This window comes from Entelurus aequoreus, linkage group LG06 (assembly GCF_033978785.1).
Source record: "Entelurus aequoreus isolate RoL-2023_Sb linkage group LG06, RoL_Eaeq_v1.1, whole genome shotgun sequence".
In the NCBI taxonomy this organism is placed as follows: domain Eukaryota; kingdom Metazoa; phylum Chordata; class Actinopteri; order Syngnathiformes; family Syngnathidae; genus Entelurus; species Entelurus aequoreus.
The window spans coordinates 26,520,660-26,540,659 of NC_084736.1; the positions used below are offsets into that span (position 1 = coordinate 26,520,660).

Genomic DNA, 20,000 nt, shown 5'->3' on the forward strand with positions numbered 1-20,000 from the left:
GTAATCAATTTTTACAGTTTGTCCCTCATGTTGACAAAATAATAAAATGATAAATGAAGTGAAGTGAATTACATTTATATAGCGCTTTTTCTCAAGTGACTCAAAGCGCTTTACATAGTGAAACCCAATATCTAAGTTACATTCAAACCAGTGTGGGTGGCACTGGGAGCAGGTGGGTAAAGTGTCTTGCCCAAGGACACAACGGCAGTGACTAGGATGGCGGAAGCGGGGATCGAACCTGCAACCCTCAAGTTGCTGGCACGGCCGCTCTACCAACCGAGCTATACCGCCCCAATGACACAATATGTTGTAAATGACACAATATGTTACTGCATTAGGAGTCTTTGTTTGTTTACTTACTACTAAAAGACATGTTCTCTTGTATGTTCACTATTTTATTTAAGGACAAACTTGCAATAAGAAACATATGTTTAATGTACCCTAATATTTTTTGTTAAAATAAAGACAATAATGACATATTTGGTGGTCCCCTTTTATTTAAAAAAGTATCTAAATAATTTTGTTACCGGTACCAAAATATTGGTATAAGGACAACACTAATATACACATTGAAAGCAGTGTTTAAAAAAAATCAGTGAAGATGAAAGTTATAAACACTGCTCAAGCACCAGCCCTTTTGCCTTGCATGAGAAAAGTTCCCTTTTTTTTCACTGCAGCGCTCACGCGTCCCCCTTCCATCCTTTATCTTCCTCGTGCAGTGTTGGACGCTTGTACACAGTACATCTCTTCTGCTTGGCTTTCAAAACGACCATTTTTTGACATGAAATCTAGTTTTTGTCCTTTTTCCCCGGCATCTTACCGGCTATATTTTGTTTGTTTTGGCTACTGCAACGAACAAGGCTGTGTCCATAAAACACTGAGGGTGGGCTCATTAAAGTAACGCGCAGAGTTTCATGTTCTGTGATTCAATCACATAACACACGCGATAGTGATGGATGGACATGAACATGACAGAAAAAATATCTGACAAAAATCCAAACATTGTGTAAATGTCTTGACAAATATGAGCTTATAAGTAAAGAAAAGCACGCAGCAGCTCACACATTCTCATACTTTCTATAACCACCAGGAAGAAATTATGTCAGCCATCTTGAAAAATGCCTCAACTATAATCTACGTAAAGGAGCACAGAATTGTTTTTATTTAAAAGTGCACAATATTTCAGGGTTCCTCACGAGGACACCTTTCAATGTATTCAATTCATTAACTGTTATAAAATTGAGTAGATGGTGAGTTATTGTGATGTAGAAACATGCCCTATTTTCCCCAATTTTCCCAGGAGATTTGCCCTATTTTTAAATGCAAATGTTGATGCTCCTCTTTAGGCACATGTAATAAAGGTGTTTGTGGAAACCCCTGATGTTTTTTGCTGCTAAATTAACCACAACATTAGCACAGCAAAAAACATTATTTTGCTACTGGTTCTACGTTTCCTAAAAACTGTTAACAAAAACAATTAAAAGTCTTGTTTAGCTGTTTACTGACATACTATACTATTCATGTTTAAATAACTTTTAGTGCAAAATTAATATTTGCTACAAATATCAAGTATCGGCCTCCTTGGCTACTAATAATCAAAATCGGCCCTAAAAAAACATATCGGTTGATCTCTAATCACCATCACTATCACCATCACTATCACCATCACTATCACCATCATCACTATCACCATTACCATCATCATCATCCTCATCACATCACCATCACTATCACCCTTACCACCATCATCACTATCACCATCATCACCATCATTTTCATCACCACCACTATCACCACCATCACTATCACCCTTACGACTATCATTATCACTATCACCATCATTATCACCATCATCATCACCGTCTCTATCACCCTTATCATCACTATCACGATCATCACCATAATTTTCATCACAGCATCATCATCACTATTATCACCACCATCACTGGTCACGTGAGGAGCTTTTGACCAATCAGAGAGCGTATGGCCAGAGGATCCCCAAAATGATTAGTCAAAAGCCCCTCACGTGACTACAGGGCGCAATGTTTGCTACCAACTTCGAAACCGGGTTGGCCATACTCTCTCTAAACAGGGCTCTGACTATCACCATCATCATCACCATCATTACGACTATCATTATCACCATCACCATCATCACGATCGTCACCATCATCACCACCATCATTTTCACTATCACCATCACCATTACCATCATCCTCACCACCATCATCACTATCACATCACCATTACCATCACTATCACCATCATCACCACTACCATCACTATCACCACCTGTGATGATCTGTCACTTCCTGTTATGGAGTTTATTTCCTGTCAGCGCTCTTATTTTTGTTGCATTTCCTGCATGTCTCCCTGAGCACTCGTTCCCCTCACCTGTCTCTGATTGGCACACCTAGTTGCAGTTGCCAATCAGGCGACTATTTATGCCTGCCTCGCCTGTTCCTCAGGGCTCGAGAATTGATTATGTTTAGAACCGTTTCATGCATGACTGCTTCCTCATTGTTTAAGTATAACAAAGACTCTTACCTGCTCATCAACCTCCTGTTTCCTGCATCTTGGGGTCACACCCGCCGCAGTAGTGATGGGTCCGGCAACACTGATGCATCGGCGCATGCATCGAGCTCATAGAGCAAAACCCTGTGTCGGTGCGCGTACCGCTTTTAGAAAGTCACGTGACCGATTATGAGCTGTTTCGGTCACGTGACCGATACGCGAAATGTAGAGTAGTAGAGTTTTGTAAAAAGCTTTTATAATTGTAAAGGACAATGTTTTATCAACTGATTGCCATAATGTAAATTTGTTTTAACTATTAAATGAACCAAAAATCTGACTTATTTTATCTTTGTGAAAATATTGGACACAGTGTGTTGTCAAGCTTATGAGATGCGATGCAAGTGTAAGCCACTGTGACACTATTCTTTTAGTTTTAATTTTTTTATGAATGTCTAATGATAATGTCAATGAGGGATTTTTAATCAATGCTATGTTGAAATTGTAACTAATATTGATACTGTTGTTGATAATATTCATTTTTGTTTCACTACTTTTGGTTTGTTCTGTGTCGTGTTTATTGCAGTTCTGAGTGTTGCTGGGTCGGGTTTGGTTTTGGAATTTGATTGCATTGTTATGGTATTGCTGAGTATTGTTTTGTTGGATTGATTAATTTAAAAAAGAAAAAGAAAAAATAAATAAAATAAATCGATTTTTTAAAAATGAGAATCGATTCTGAATCGCACAACGTGAGAATCGCGATTCGAATTCGAATCGATTTTTTCCCACACCCTTAATCACTATATTATCATCACTATCACCACCATCATTATCATTATCACCATCATAATCATCATTATCACCCTCACCACCATCATTATCACTATCACATCATTATCATCACTATCACCCTCACCACCATCATTATCACTATCATCACTATCACCCTCACATCATCATTATCACTATCTTCATCATTATCATCACTATCACCCTCACCACTATCCTTATCACTATCACAACCCCCATCATCACCATCACTATCATCACCATCATTACCATCACCATCACCTTCACCATTCACCATAACCATCCTCACCATCACTATCATCATTATCATCATCACTATTACCACCAGTATCACGAGTCACGTTAGGGGCTTTTAACCAATCAGAGAGCGTATGGCCAGAGGATCTCCTAAATGATTGGTAAAAAGTCCCTCACGTGACTACAGGGCGCCATGTTTGCTACCAACATACTCTCTCTAAACACGGCTCTATCCCCATCATCATTATCACCTTCACCATCATCATGACAATCATCACAATCACCATTAACATTACTATTATTCTGGTGTGTGCAGGAATGCGTCCTCTCCATTACGCAGCATGGCAGGGCAAATCTGAGTCGGTCCTGATGCTGCTGCGTTCAGGGGCGTCCGTCAACGGAGTCTCGCTAGACGGACACATCCCCCTGCACCTGGCCGCCCAATACGGACACTACCAAGTGGTGAGCTCTTCATCACCTCATCCTCCTGGCTTGTGTGTGTTTTTCTTTTCAACAACACTTGCCTTCAAAATAAAACCCTGCGTCTTTCAGTCGGAGATGCTCCTGCAACACCAGTCCAACCCATGTCTGGTCAACAAGGCTAAGAAGACCCCTTTGGACCTCGCCTGTGAGTTTGGAAGAGTCAAGGTGAGTGTGCGTGTGTGTGTGTGTGCGTGCGTGCATTCTCACCAAGCTGTCGGTCCCCAGGTGGCCCAGCTGCTGCTGAGCAGCAACATGGTGGTGGCACTGTTGGAAGGCGAGAGGAAGGAACCCACCGACTCGGCCTTTACCACGCCGCTGCACCTCGCCGCTCGCAATGGACACAAAGACATAATTGTGTAAGCAGATCACTTTTCTCTGACTGGATGACGCTGGCTGCTGACAGGAACAGGAAATGAGACAATTTTATGTCTACCTGTGAATTTAACAATGGAATCTTAAAGTATAAATAAAGATGAAGGAATGTCACTGATGTTGCAGGCTCCTGCTGAAGGCGGGCATCGATATCAACACCACCACCAAGTCTGGCACCGCTCTGCACGAAGCTTCGCTGTACGGGAAGACCGAAGTTGTGCGGCTGCTCCTTGACGTGAGTCTTCACTATCAGCGAGCAACTAGCATGGATAGGGATGGGAATTAAGATTTTTCGATTCCACTTTGGATTCTGCTTAACGATTCGGTTCCTTTACGGTTCTCCTATCAATTCTTATTTGGGCAATAAAGAGAAAAAAAGGTGGATTAGCATCAATTTTGTTTAGTTTGGAGGTAACATGATTTTACAAAGCCTACAGTGAGGTCCCAAATTAATATTCTTCTGTAGAAGTTAACACAATAAAACATGTGCAAATTACACAAGAATGTAACATTTAGTAACATGTGATGTCAACTTATTACATGCAAAGTGAGATATGTCAAGCCCTTATTTTTTATAATTTTGATGATTATGGCTTACAGTTTATGAAAATCTCAGAAAATGTTACGTTTTCAAAAACTGTATGCCAATATCATCAAAATTATAACAAATAACCCAGCAAGCACAAGACATTGAAACTGCCCGCCTTGGAGCCAGTCAGAATCTGTCTCTCGTCATGGTCATCTAAATGAGAAGGCATTTGTTTCAATTGAACAAATAATAGCGCTAACATGATAGCCGTTAGTTAGTACCTGTTGTATTCAGATGACGTGCTTGCGTTACTGCTGCTGGGACGACAAAGGAGCGGTTCAAAAACGCAACTTTCATTTATAATTATTGCATGCTGTGTGTTCAAATGTTTCGGCATATTATAATTATTACAAATAGTGCTTTTCTTGTAAAATGTTAGTGTTTTTTCCGCTCGGACACCGCCATTTTGCCATATGACGTCACTATGCATGTTGCGTGATGACGCCATTCCCACCCGGAAGATTCGTTTGGCAAGCGATTTCCAAGGAATTGATGCACTGGGAACCAGTTCTGAGCAAGAACCGGTTTTTGATTCCCATCCCTAAGCATGGTTGTGCTAATGTGGCTAACTAAAAGTGCATCCGGCAGTGGAGGCTCCTCTATGTGGTCTAGGTGGCCCTTGGCAAAAGCCTAGTACCTGATTGCCCCCTAGCCAGGACGGAAGACGGTAGATTTAAGAACTACCACAACGGCTGCGATGGCGGAAGAAGGCTGCAGCAGAAAAGGGTCCCCAGTCGTCTTGGACTCCATGCCACTGGACCCTGACCCGATTCTGTCAAGGATCGTGTGGTGACTGTCTGTGCACCAGTCTCCCCACGTAAAACAAAGTCACGCACAGGCATCCTCCATAAAGGGATACACCCCTACCAGGAGGATCGTCATACTCATTCGAGTGACCGCCGATGATGATGACTACTAGCTACAGTATGTCAAATGCTCAGAACCGGTTCCCACTCTATCAATTCCTCGGAATCGCTTGTCAATTTTTCAAACGGTTCCCTTATCGATGCCAGTGGTTGGGATTGACGTCATTACGCAACGCACGTAGTGAGGTCAGAAAGCAAAATGGCGGCGCCCTGGTGAAACAAACGCTCCAGAGTTGACTACATTTTCCAAGAAACGATTGCAAAACTGCTACTTCGTCAAGAGGACATACAAGCTTTCTTTTACACCTGTTGGGAGTGCATTCCATATTGATGTGGCATAAAAGGAGAATGAGTTAAGACCTTTGTTAGATCGGAATCTGGGTTTAACATGGTTAGTGGAGCTCCCCCTGGTGTTGTGGTTATGGCGGTCATTTACGTTATGGAAGTAGTTTGACAAGTACTTCGGTATCAGGGAGGTGTAGCGAATTTTATAGACTAGGCTCAGTGCAAGTTGTTTTACTCTGTCCTCCACCCTGAGCCAGCCCACTTTGGAAAAGTGGGTAGGAGTGAGGTGTGAAATACAACTGGTACTAACTCACCGTCCATCATGTTAGTGCAATTACCCGGTAAATTAAAATTAATGCCTTTTCATTTGGATGAGCATGACGTCTGCCGCTTGGCGCTATAGGTTCTCCTTTCAGGTGTACAAGCAGTGGCTAAGTTTGTGGTTTAACACTTGCGCCCGTTGGCCACAGTGCTACTGATTTTCAAGAAGTGAATGTTCAATCGCAGTCAGAGAACAGTTGATTGTTTTCCTGCAACCACATTTTCAGTCAGTCGTTTCCATTATTCAGGTGAAACTCCCGAAATTAGAATAGGATGTAAAAGTCCATTCATGTCAGCAGTTTTACTTCAAATGTGAAACGAATATGTGATATTACCTTTTTACATGCAATGTGAGATATGTCAAGCTTGTGTTTATTCTCATTTTGAAGATCATGGCTTACAGTTTTTGAAGACCCCGCATCTTTTATGAGATTTTAACTTCAAGGTTTTCATAAACTGTAAGCCATCATCAACAAAATTAAATCAAAAGAAGGCTTAAAATATCAGTTTTCATCCATCCATCCATTTTATTTTTTTAAATTTTCTATTTTTTTTCATCCATCCATTTTCTACCGCTTGTCCCTATCAAAGTTTCAGTTTATTTCGACCATGCATATGATGCAATGTAATGCATCACATATTTTCAGTTGTTTCATTACAGCACGTCTGAAAAGGAGTAGGAAGAAGCAGAGCTTATTTATTCCTACCCCTTTTCATACCATAGCAATTTTATCCCATTTCCTTGTTCTCTGTTCGTAACAGAACAGTGAATAAATAATAATATACCATAGATAAGTAAACAAATATTAAACACAAAAAATAATAATTTTCTCCAAAAAAAAAAAAGATGGTCAGTATAATTGTTCTTCTTTGTACTTTGTGAACACTCCTAGTTTGAACAGTCTCTTCAACTGATTCATATTGGTGCTTTGTTTGATTTATTTGCTTAATCCATTCCATAATTAATATGTAACAGATACAATAAATGTTTTAAGTGTTGTACGTGCACACAAATGTATTAAATTAGATTTTCCCTTTGTGTTGCATGTTATGTATATGAAAGTTTCATTTTCTAAATCTAAACAAATCATTTTGATATTTTGAGTGTCACCAATATATTTTCTAGGGAGATGACAAAAGATTATTGAACGTTTTCATAATGTTAATATAGATGATACATTCTTGAGTAATTTCCACATACGTTTGTATTTGGTTAAATTCTACAGAAGATTATTTCTTACATTCATTTTCAAAAGTTATTTTTTTCTATGCTATGTGTCTCTTAAAGGGGAACTGCATTTTTGGGGAATTTTGCCTGTCGTTCACAATCATTATGGAAGACAAGCGTTTTTCATGTTGTTCTGGCTATTTCCGAGTCCTAAATGGCTGTCAAAGTGTCCATACTTGTCAAATTATATCAATCAATCAATCAATCAAAGTTTATTTATATAGCCCTAAATCACGATGGGCTGTGCCATCTACTTTTCAGGTGAGAGGCATGATTTATGATCTACAATAAACTTACAGGGAGCAGGGAAGCGAGGAAACAGGTTACCACTCGATGATGTAAACATAGGCACACACGGAAGTGATCACATCGCCACTATAAATAGTTTGTCTGCGTTAGCGTTTATAATAACAATATCACCTTGTCACATGGAGGGGTCCGCAGCTCGCTGCGGGGTTGTTCTTCCAATGCAAAAACGGCTCCGGACGACAGCGTGAAGGTGAGCTTGGATTTATTAAACATAAATCACTCAAACTATCACAAACACAAACAATAAAGCAAAAAGGCAAGCGTGCCTAAAACACAAAAGAAGCTGCTAGTTAGCAGAAGCTATGACCTGGACTATGACTTACTTGGTCAGCAAGAGACATGAACTAGTGTGACACAGACAATGCAGGCAGAACGAGTGATGAACAAAGGTAGACTTAAATAACAGTGACATGATTGGTGAAAACAGGTGCGTGACTCAAAACGTAAAACAGGTGCGTGACGTGACAGGTGAAAACTAATGAGTAACCATGGAAACAAAACAAAACAAGGAAGTGAAACCAGGAACTAAGGAAGTCCAAAACTAACAGCATAACTAAACAAAACATGATCCGGACCACGGATCATGACACACCTTGGTTAATATTCAAGTCAGGAAATGTAAATGGAGTATTGTTGGCGCTTTTTGAATGGTTATTTATCAGATTTTTTGGGCGGGATAACGGAGCTCCTTTTGGCTCCGCTGTAAGCTGACTTTTATTTACGTTTGTTTAATATTTAGAATGCATTATAAAAAATGTCATAATGATTGTGACCGAAAAAAGTGAACTTCCCCTCTTGGTTTGGTTGGTTTTGTGAGGTCATGTTAAATCTAAACTAAACACAATTTATGCTAATCTACCTTTTTGTTCTCTTTTTTTCCAAATAAGAATTGATTAGAGAACCGTTAAAGAAGTGAATCGTTAAGCAGAATCGAAAGTGGAATCGGAACTGGAAAAATCTTATCAATTCCCATCCCCTATCAGTGATGGTTCTTTTTGGCAGCCTGACCCACTTTACTATTCTTTGTGTGTGTGTGCACACGGTGTACAGGCTGGCGTGGATGTGAACATCAGAAACACGTACAACCAGACGGCGCTGGACATCGTCAACCAGTTCACCACGTCCCACGCCAGCAGAGAAATCAAACAGCTGCTCAGAGGTAGACCAGCCTGTCCTAACTTCTCTCTCTGTGCGTGTGTGTGCGTGTGTGTTGTATATGAGGGTTTACATGTCCTCCGTAATCCGGCGAGCTCGACCGTTTGAGTTCCTGTGAGACCAGCCTGACCAGGATTGGACCCCTATTGTCATCAATAGGGCTGCACTATTAATAGCTTTTATATCGTAATTACATTCACTCATTATAAACATATTACTAAAATTAAAATTGTTTGCTACTGTGCATACAAATACAAAGATGATGCTCTGTCTCAATGACCTGTTGTGTGACTCCACAGATGCCACAGGTGTTCTGCAGGTACGAGCTTTGAAAGACTTCTGGAACCTTCACGACCCCACCGCCCTGAACATCCGGGCCGGGGACGTGATCACGGTGGGCCGGTCCTTCCAGAACTTGACTAACTAGAAGCCGCTAGTCGGCCATGATGACACATGCTTTTTTATGCTAGTGCTAGTAACAATGCCGGCTATCAAAACATCCGCCAGACTCCGCCCCCCCTGGCAGTTCATCGTGCGGGGGCGGCGACTGCGGTGGTTGTCATGGTAGTGTTGACAGGTGCCGTGCCTCTCGCGCAGGTGTTGGAGCAGCACGTGGACGGGCGCTGGAAAGGTCACATCCACGACAGCCAGAGGGGGACGGACCGAGTAGGCTTCTTCCCGCCCTCCATTGTGGAGGTCATTAGCCGGCGAGGCGGTGAGTTGCCTGACGAGAGCGTGGCGTTAGCCCCGCCCTCTCAACTAACCTGCATGCTTCCAGGTCATCCCATCCCCCATTGCATGCCTCCACTCCTCATGACCTTTGACCTCAACACATTCTATCCCCCCCGCCCCTCCGCACCTGCACGTGTCGGCCTGTAGGGAGCACCCTGTCCCGGCACGCTTCACTACCCGCTCAGCGCCAGCAGCTGCTGTCCAGAGCCCCCCCGTCCAGCAGCTTCACGGCTGACCACTCCTACACGCTCTCCGCACCCCCCACCCACCTGGTTCTTCCGCTCAGCAACGGCTTGGCCGCAGGTACGCCTGGCCGCCGTCGCCCCACTTTTGATGACATCATCAGGCACAACTAACCGATCCAACAGCACGTTTTGTCAGGCGCACGCGTCACGTTTCCTGTGGGTGGGGCTACGTGACAATATTAGTAGCAGGTGTCGATCGTGTAACCTCATTGGCCACGCCCCCCTAACCCCCCCCCCCCCCCCGATAGAACTCAGTGCATCTTTGTGTCTGATAGGTGCGTCTCTGAGCCACCTGTCTCAAACCGGGTGTCCCTTCCAGGACATCTGGGTCCTCAGGGACACGTGTCACGGTAAGACGCAAACAACATGGCGTCCTGCTTCCAGCCCTGCATCCGCACACGCCTCACAGGGTCCGCCTCCGACTTGTGTCGCTTCATGACGCCTCATGTCATTTCCTGCTGCCACTAGGGGCCTGATTTACTAAAGGTTTGCGTGTACTAAAACACGTGCAAAGCTGAACGACTAAACGTGTGCAAAGTGTTAAGAGAGCAAAATGAGGCGTGCAATCCATTTTGTATGTATTAATATGTAATATATCGTCTACTCAGCAATGTATAGCTGCTAGAGGAATTAAGGACTTAATAAAACATTAAATGTATGCCTTTTTGTATCATTTAATATTTTTTTAATGACGTTCATTTATTTCACATAGAATATCCGTCCATCCATTTTCTACCGCTTGTCCCTTTCGGGGCAGCGGGGGGTGCTGGAGCCTATCTCAGCTACATTCGGGCAGAAGAGGGGGTACACCCTGGACAAGTCGCCACCTCATCAAATAGAATATATATTATTAAAATATTTCTTGTATGAAAAACACTTCTTAAGTATGCAATTTTTTGCGTTTTGAGCTAGGGTAAAGTCAGAGTAAAGCCTCCCTCCAGTGAGCGCACCTTTGGTGGTTAAAAAAAAAAAGAAGTGTTTTCAATGTAGATGCACTGCAGGACTGCTTCTAAAATGCCCATAAAAAGTGGTAGATGTCTCCTGTTTGTGATAACTCATGCTCATGATAACATGAATGTGCAGTAAATGAGTGTCTCCATGCTGATGCAGGTAAAGTACATGCAAAATCCTCATTTAAATAAGGCGGTCTGCATCACTTTACAATTGTACATGCAGTCTTAGTAAATCACACGCAACACGCCCACTAATAGTGCACACTATTTTATAGATTGCACACGCTGTTTACTGTGTATCGTTTGGATCTTAGTAAATCAGGCCCTAAGTGTCTTCTCATGTCATTTAATGACACCTCATGTCATTTCCTGCTATGCTATGTCACTAAGTGTCTTCTCATTTTACTTCATGTTGTCTCATGTAATTTCCTGCTATGTTATGCCACTTGGTGTTGTCTCATGTCACTTCATGACACCTCATGTAATTTCCTGCAATGTTATGTCACAAAGTGTCGTCTCGTGTTACTTCATGACACCTCATGACATTTCCTGCCATGTAATGTCACTAAGTGTCGTCTCGTGTCACTTCATGACGCCTCATGACATTTCCTGCCATGTTATGTCACTAAGTGTCGTCCCATGTCATTTCATGACACCTCATGTCATTTCTTGCCATGTTATACAAGTCTCGTCTCTTGTCACTTCATGACGCCTCATGACATTTCCTGCTGTGGTATGCCACGAAGTGTCGTCTCTTGTCACTTCATGGCACCTCATGTCATTTCCTGCGCTGTTATGCCACTAAGTGTCATCTCATGTCACTTCATGACACCTCATGACATTTCCTGCCATGTAATGTCACTAAGCGTCGTCTGATGTCACTTCATGACACCTCATGTCATTTCCTGCTATGTTATGTCACTAGGTGTCTTCTCATGTCACTTCATGACACCTCATGTCATTTCCTGCGCTGTTATGCCAATAAGTGTCATCTCATGTCACTTCATGACCACTCATGACATTTCCTGCTATGTTATGCCACTAAGTGTCATCTCATGTCACTTCATGACACCTCATGTCATTTCATGCTATGATATGTTACAAAGTGTTGTCTCGTGTCACTTCATGACGCCTCATGGCATTTCCTGCTGTGTCACCTCATGTTGCTTCATGTAATCTCATGTCACTTTATGTCTCAGGTCACATATTACTTCATTGAACCTGATGTAACCTTCTGTTTCTTCATGTCTCAATGTCACCTCATGTCACCTCATGTCTCATGTGACCTCATCATCACAATCGGAGCAGAGCAGTTTATCGGTGTGGACTGGCGTGGGCTGTGTGTGTGCAATGTAGTGGTGGTTATGACATCATCACGTAGCTCTAACACAAGGTTTTTGCGTGCTGATAATGGTCGCTGCTGCGTTGCGGTTTTTTTTTAGCGACAAACTTTTCCAAAATGCCACGGCCCTCCCGCTGAACCCTCCCACAGACTCGTTGACCAGTGCGTCTCAGATGAGCTGACATGAACGTGACGTCCTAAACTTTGCTTGGTCCCTGGTGTGTTGTGTGTGGGAGCAGCAGGAGACAGGAACAGCGTGGGAAGCACCGGGAGCGTGGGCAGCACTCGCAGCGCGGGAAGCGGGCAGAGCACGGGCAGCAACAACGCTCCCAACGGCGTCCAGCACTCTGCTGGTCACCATGACAACAGCAACAAGGTAGACGAACACGCTGGTATCCTGCACCACATGATGTCTCTTCAGCTTTGTGCTGGTTGTCTCTGCAGACAGCGCCCTCTGCTGGCTCAGACAAGCGGCACCTTCATTCTGCAGGTGCTATTTCTCACACACACACACACACACACACACACACACACACACACACACACACACACACACACACACACACACACACACACACACACACAATCTTGTATTTGTTACTTTGTTGAGACCCCAGAATAACGCCTACCTCTTTAGGACCACCCTTTCTAGATATATAAAGATTTGTATTTAAAGTTAAAAGTTAAAGTACCAATGATTGTCACACACACACCAGGTGTGGTGAAATTTTTCTCTGCATTTGACCCATCACCCTTGATCACTCCCTGGGAGGTGAGGGGAGCAGTGAGCAGCAGCAGTGGCCGCGCCCGGGAATAATTTTTGGTGATTTAACCCACAACATTAATAATATATACAAACTATGTAAATATAAAAAAAGCTTGTTGTGAAAAATGAGTTGGAATTTCACAAGAACAATGTCACAATTTTACAAGAAAAACTTAGAATTTTTGCCGTATTATAATAAAAGTCGTAATTTAACTCAACGCAAGTCAAAATGTTACAAGAAAAACTGAACATTTGTGCAATATTACGATAAAAGTTTGAATTTTATTTAATAACAGTCGCAATTTTACAAGAAAAGCTTAAAATTGTGTCTATTTTATGAAAAGAGTCGTAATTTTACTCGACAAAAGTCACAATTTTATAAGAAAACTTTTTTTTTGGCAATATTATAATAATAATCTGAATTTCACTTGGCAAATTTATGACAAAAGTCATAATTTTACTCAAAAAATTTCGCTATTTTACAAGAACAGAAAAATTGGCAATACTGTGATAAGTCAGAATTTTATATGACAAATGTCAGCGTTTTGCATTAAAAAGTAATACTTTTACAAGAAAATGTAATAATTTTACAAGAAAATATTGCAATATTACAGAAACAGAAAGAATATGAAAAATTGTTCCCAAAAAAAGTTGAGACATTGTGAGAAAAAGACTGCTTTTAGTTAATTTATTTGTTTGAATTTTTTGTTTGTAATTGGTTTTTAATCTTTATTATTAACTTCAAGTTATTACAGTATGTCTCTTTATTTTATTTGTTTGATTAATTTTGGCCAAAGGGGGCACATTTCAATTTCTTACACACATTTCTTATTACATATGTTGGCCAGAGGGGGAGCACTTCAAATTTTTACACACAGTTATTTCATATGTTGACCAGAGGGGAAGCACTTTTAAAAGCGACACACAGTCAATTTGAAAAATCCCTCCTTTTTGGGACCACCTTCATATTGATAGATTTCACCACCAGGGGTGCAAATGAGACATTTTCTATTAGATGCAATGGTTTTCCGTAATCGGACCATGATTTATGTCCTAACTTGTTCACACCTACTCAAATGGAATGTACTTTTCCATGTTGATGTCTCAAGAAGGGTAGAAATACAAGGACACACACACACACACACACACACACACACACACACACACTCACTCACACACACACCGCCTGTGTGTAGAAACAACCTCATGGTGTCTTGGGACTGTCCAGATGCCGCTCAGGTGTGTGACCCATGTGCAGGTGGCACCCCCTGCAGGGCCACAGTGGCGGTGCAACAACCTGCTGAGCAGACCTTCACCCAGCCGTTTGTTCGCCCTCAGCAGCTGCTGGATGGAAAGGTGTGTCCACACCTCCTCACCTGCTCTTAATAGCCATGGTGACACTTCATGAACATCTCTCAGGATGCCGAGGCCATCTTGGAGTGGCTCAGGGAGTTCCAGTTGGAGCAGTACACGGGGAACTTCATCAGTGCCGGCTACGACGTGCCCACCATCAGCAGGATGACGCCCGAGGTGAAGCATGTTTGATGTTGGCACACACAACAGCATCTCCTCGTGTGGCCTCGCTTGCATAGTCATCGTGTAACCTCACCTTCTTGTGTCAGGACCTGACCGCCATTGGTGTCACCAAACCTGGACATCGCAAGAAGATCTCCATGGAGATCAACAAGCTCAACATTCCAGACTGGCTGCCAGAGTTTGTGCCAGTAAGACTCAAGTCTCACACTCAACTGCTTCTTGTCTCACCGCACCTCATGTCACCTCATGCTTCTCATTGCTCTCATGGTACTACTGCATGGCATCTCATCTCATGTCCCATTTTGTTACATTCTCATGTTACTGCATGTCATTTCATCTCATGTCACCTTTTGTCACCTCATGCTTCTCATTGCTTTCATGGTCTACTGCATGGTATCTCATCTAATGTCACATTTTGTCACCTCATGCTTCTCATTTATCTAATGTTACTACTGCATCTCATCTCATGTCACCTTTTGTCACCTCATGTTACTGCATGGCATCTCATATCTCATGTCACCTCTTGTTACCTTCTCATGTTACTGTATGTCATCTCATGCTTCTCATTGCTCTCGTGGTACTACTGCGTGGCATCTAATCTCATGCCATCTTTTGTCACCTCATGCTTCTCATTTATTTCATGTTACTACTGCATGTCATCGCTTGTGACCTCATGCTTCTCATTTCTCTCATGTTACTTTGTCATCTCATGCTTCTCGTTTCTCTCATGTTACTGCATCTCATCTCATGTCACCTCATGGTTGTCATTGCGCTCATGTTCCTACCGCATGTCATCCCATGTCACCTCATGCCTGTCATTTCTCTTGTTACTGTATGTCATCTCATCTCATCTGTTGTCACTTTCCCATGCATCTCATGTTACAACTGCATGTCATCTCATCTCATGTCACCTTTTCCAACTTCTCATTTCTCTCATGTTACTACTGCATCTCATTTCATGCCACCTTTTATCACCTTCTAATTTTTCTCATGTTGCTACATCTCATGTAATCTCTTGTCACCTTTTGGCACCTCATATATCTCATGTTATTGCATCTCATCTCATGTTAACCCCTTTTTGTCAGACCATGGTTCTTCTTCGTTTGGATAAAGATGTTGATTAGAGGTGCAGTAACATGTTACTGCATGTCATTTCATGTTACCTCATGTATTTCATTTCGCTCACATTATTGTTACCGCATCTCATCTCATGTCACCTTAACATTTCTCTAGTGTTACTGCTTGTCATCCAATGTCGTCTTTTGTCACCTCACATTTCATTTCTCTCATGTTACTTCATGTCATCTCATGTTATGTCACCTCATGTATCTAATATCTCTCATGTCATCTCATGTTAGTCACCTCATGTATCTAATATCTCTCATGTTACATGACGTCGTCTCATGTCACCTCATGCTTTTCATTCCTCTCATGGTACTGCATGTCATCTCTTATGTCACCTTTTGTCAGATCAATGCTCTCATTTCTCTCATGTTACCTCATGTCATCTCAAGTTAACTTTTGTCACCTCATGCTTCTCACTTTTCTGCATGTCTTATCATGTCACCTGACAATTCTCATTTCTCTCATGTTACTTTGTCATCTCCTGTCATCTATTGTCGCCTTATGCTTCTCATTTCTTTCATGTTATTGCATTTCATCCCATGTAATCCACATTCACCTCACGTCTCATCTCACCTCTTACCTTATGTCATCTCATGTTCAGGTCACCTCATGTTACTGTAATCTCATATCACCTCTTGGAGTCTGATGTACCTCATGTTCATGTAATTCCACGTTCACCTCAAGTTTTATGTCACTTGTTACAGTATTTCATGTCACCTCATGTACATGTTACCTCATGTTCATGTTACCTCATGTTCATGTTACCTCATGTCACCTCATGTTCATGTTACCTCATGTCACCTCCTGTTCATGTCACCTCATGTTCACGTTACCTCATGTCACCTCATGTCACATCATGTTCATGTTATCTCATGTCACATCATGTTCATGTTATCTCATGTCACCTCATGTCACATCATGTTCATGTTATCTCATGTCTCATGTCACTTCATGTTCATGTCACCTCATGTTCAGGTTACCTCATGTCACATCATGTTCATGTTATCTCATGTCACCTCATGTCTCATGTCACTTCATGTTCATGTCACCTCATGTCACTTCATGTTCATGTCACCTCATGTCTCATGTCACTTCATGTTCATGTCACCTCATGTTCATGTTACCTCATGTCACCTCATGTTCATGTTACCTCATGTCACCTCCTGTTCATGTCACCTCATGTTCATGTTACCTCATGTCACCTCCTGTTCTTGTCACCTCATGTTCATGTTACCTCATGTCACTTCCTGTTCATGTCACCTCATGTTCATGTTACCTCATGTCACCTCCTATTCTTGTCACCTCATGTACATGTTACCTCACGTCACCTCCTGTTCATGTCACCTCATGTTCATGTTACCTCATCTCCCCTCCTGTTCATGTTACCTCATGTCACTTCATGTTCATATTACCTCATGCCACCTCCTGTTCATGTCACCTCATGTCACCTCCTGTTCATGTCACCTGATGTCACCTCTTGTTCATGTTACCTCATGTCACCTGTTCATGTCACCTCATGTCACCTTATGTTCATGTCACCTCATGTTCATGTCACCTCCTGTTCATGTTACCTAATGTCACCTCATGTCACTTCCTGTTCATGTCACCTCATGTCACTTCCTGTTCATGTCACCTCATGTCACCTTATGTTCATGTCACCTCATGTTCATGTTACCTCATGTTCATGTCACCTCATGTCACCTCCTGTTCATGTTACCTAATGTCACCTCATGTCACCTTCTGTTCATGTCACCTCGTGTTCATGTCACCTCGTGTTCATGTCACCTCATATTCATGTCACCTCATGTTCATGTTACCTCATGTTCATGTCACCTCATGTTCATGTTACCTCATGTCACCTCATGTTCATGTAATCCCACGTTCACCTTATGTCTCATGTCACCTCCTGTTAGGTGATATGAGACATGAGATTGTGCTGACGGAGTGTGTTGTTGTGCTGCAGTCAGACCTTGGCGAGTGGCTGAGTGCCATCGGCCTCCCTCAGTACCTGAAAAGACTTTGTGAAAACGGCTACGACAGCATCAGCATCGTCAAAGACCTGACGTGGGAAGACCTACAGGAGATCGGCATCACCAAGCTGGGTGAGAACACGTCCCTCTCGGTGTGTCTCCTGGCTGTCCCAGCTCTGATTGTGTCCGTGGTCCGGCAGGTCACCAGAAGAAGCTGATGCTGGCGGTGAAGAAGCTGTGTGACATCCACAGGGCGGCCGCCCAAGGCACGTTGCGACGTAAAGCCCCCGGAACGCTACAGCTGCTCGCCATCGAGCCACCGGATGGCGGCGGGGAATGCTCGTCCCCGCGCACCCCCAGGATGTTGACCTTCCAGGACAGCGAGCTGAGTGCAGAGCTGCAGTCGGCCATGTCGAGCCGCTACGCCGACTGCGAAGACGGCCCGGTCTTCAAGAACAATGTGGGCTTGTCCGAGAGCCAGGACAGCATGGACATCAGATCCAGAGGCTCTGGACGCTCCCAGGAAGCACCCACCGCCTCCGTCACCCCCCACAGCTGGTCCCAGGAGAGCCTGGACGGCAGCCCCGCCAGGGACAGGAACCTCCCTGAGGGCTGGGACCAGAGGTCCCTCCACAAGCAGGTTCCTCTGGGAACGGCCACCGTGTTCAAGTACCCCGCCGTCCCCGCCAAATCCAAACTTTCCCGCTCCCACGGCTCGTCCCCTGGCGGATCGCCAGCATTGAAGGGTTTCAGCTACCTGCACTCGCACTGTGGATCCACAGACCTCCGCACGTCGACCCAACCCGAGGACCACGGTCGGGCTCTGCTGCCTCCCAAGAAACGGACCCACATGAACCGTCTCGCCCTTTCTGATGGAGAACCTGACGAGGACGACGATGAGCCGGCTCCTCCATCGAGGAACGTTCCTTCCTACGCAACCTTGACCCGCAAGCCCGGACGCAGTCAGACCACCCGAATACGGTCCGGTCCAGAGAAGAGCGCCAACGTGGGCCGCAGTCAGTCCTTTGCCGTCCGAGCCCGGAAAAAAGGTCCTCCTCCTCCACCTCCAAAGAGACTAAGCTCCGTGAGCAGCACCACCAGCGGCGAGCTGAGTGACAGCAGCACGACGTCGTCCGGTGGCGTCGTTACCGACAGTCCCGGAAGCGTGAGGAGCATCGCCGCCGGTCTGGAAGGAAATCCTCAGGCCAAGAACTCTCCGGATTCCAAACACCAGCCCGTTCTGCAGGAGACGCTTCCCCCCGAGGACACGGAGAGCCCGGAGTTGAGGCACAGGCCGCAAAGCGAGCGCCTTCACGCACACGCCTGTCGCCGCGTTGACACAGACCGAGACCTAGAGCTCGGGTCGGATGCGGACCGCGAAGAATCCAAAGGTTGGTCGTCTCCTCACAATAGTTCCAGCGAGTGCATTCCCTTCGCCGAGGAAGGCAATCTGACCATCAAGCAGAGGCCCAAAGCTCCGGGACCCCCCAGAGCCGACGTCGTCCTAGAACCTCTGGACCAACCCTGCGCCAAGGACTCGGACGTCCCCGAGTTCAACCTCAAGGAGTCGGACACGGTCAAGCGTCGACACAAACCCAAAGACAAGGACGGAGACGCGCCGGCCGAGGTCCAGACTTTGTCCCAGGACCGGGAGGAGGACGTCTGCATGAGGGCGGGCGAGGGCGGTCCCCACAAAGCATTCCCCGTCAAACCTCAGCTGTCCCCAAAACCGCCGCTCGTCGCCCCAAAACCTGCACGCCAAAGTTTGCTGGCAGCACACAACGATTCATGTGAGATATGATCATGGTTATTTCCACTAATCAACTTCCTGGAAGTATAATAATCATTATAATAATCATCCTCCTGAAGATGACAGCTGTAGTAACACATCTGATAATAATACAGATATTTAATAGCAGTAAAAATGACTATAATAATAACCATAATCCAATTGTTATGACCTTGAAGATATTAACCACAATAGCAATAATAATGATAAAAAAACATTATGATAATAAAAATGAATATAATAATAACATAATAATGATGATAATAATCAAATCATTATGATCTTGAAGATAATAACCACAATAATAATAATAATAATAATGATATAATGATTAAAAACATGATAATAATAATGAATATAATAATAACCATAATGA

At 43.6% G+C, this 20,000-nt stretch overlaps 1 protein-coding gene across 5 annotated transcripts in view; it reads left to right on the plus strand.

Annotated features, from left to right (window-relative positions):
• Nucleotides 1–20,000, plus strand: part of LOC133652079 (caskin-2-like) — a 52,762-nt gene that overhangs the window by 31,706 nt on the left and 1,056 nt on the right. For 2 of the 5 annotated variants that reach the window (XM_062050449.1, XM_062050450.1), the window contains exons 5-20: nt 3,875–4,020; nt 4,111–4,206; nt 4,267–4,397; nt 4,540–4,648; nt 9,062–9,170; nt 9,466–9,560; nt 9,764–9,881; nt 10,046–10,201; nt 10,419–10,493; nt 12,678–12,814; nt 12,883–12,928; nt 14,433–14,560; nt 14,624–14,734; nt 14,827–14,928; nt 17,829–17,967; nt 18,036–19,625. In XM_062050449.1, the coding sequence (XP_061906433.1) occupies nt 3,875–4,020; nt 4,111–4,206; nt 4,267–4,397; nt 4,540–4,648; nt 9,062–9,170; nt 9,466–9,560; nt 9,764–9,881; nt 10,046–10,201; nt 10,419–10,493; nt 12,678–12,814; nt 12,883–12,928; nt 14,433–14,560; nt 14,624–14,734; nt 14,827–14,928; nt 17,829–17,967; nt 18,036–19,625 (3,288 nt within the window). The remainder of the gene's footprint in view (nt 1–3,874; nt 4,021–4,110; nt 4,207–4,266; nt 4,398–4,539; nt 4,649–9,061; nt 9,171–9,465; nt 9,561–9,763; nt 9,882–10,045; nt 10,202–10,418; nt 10,494–12,677; nt 12,815–12,882; nt 12,929–14,432; nt 14,561–14,623; nt 14,735–14,826; nt 14,929–17,828; nt 17,968–18,035; nt 19,626–20,000) is intronic. The other 3 variants (XM_062050453.1, XM_062050454.1, XM_062050455.1) reach the window with 3 other exon arrangements.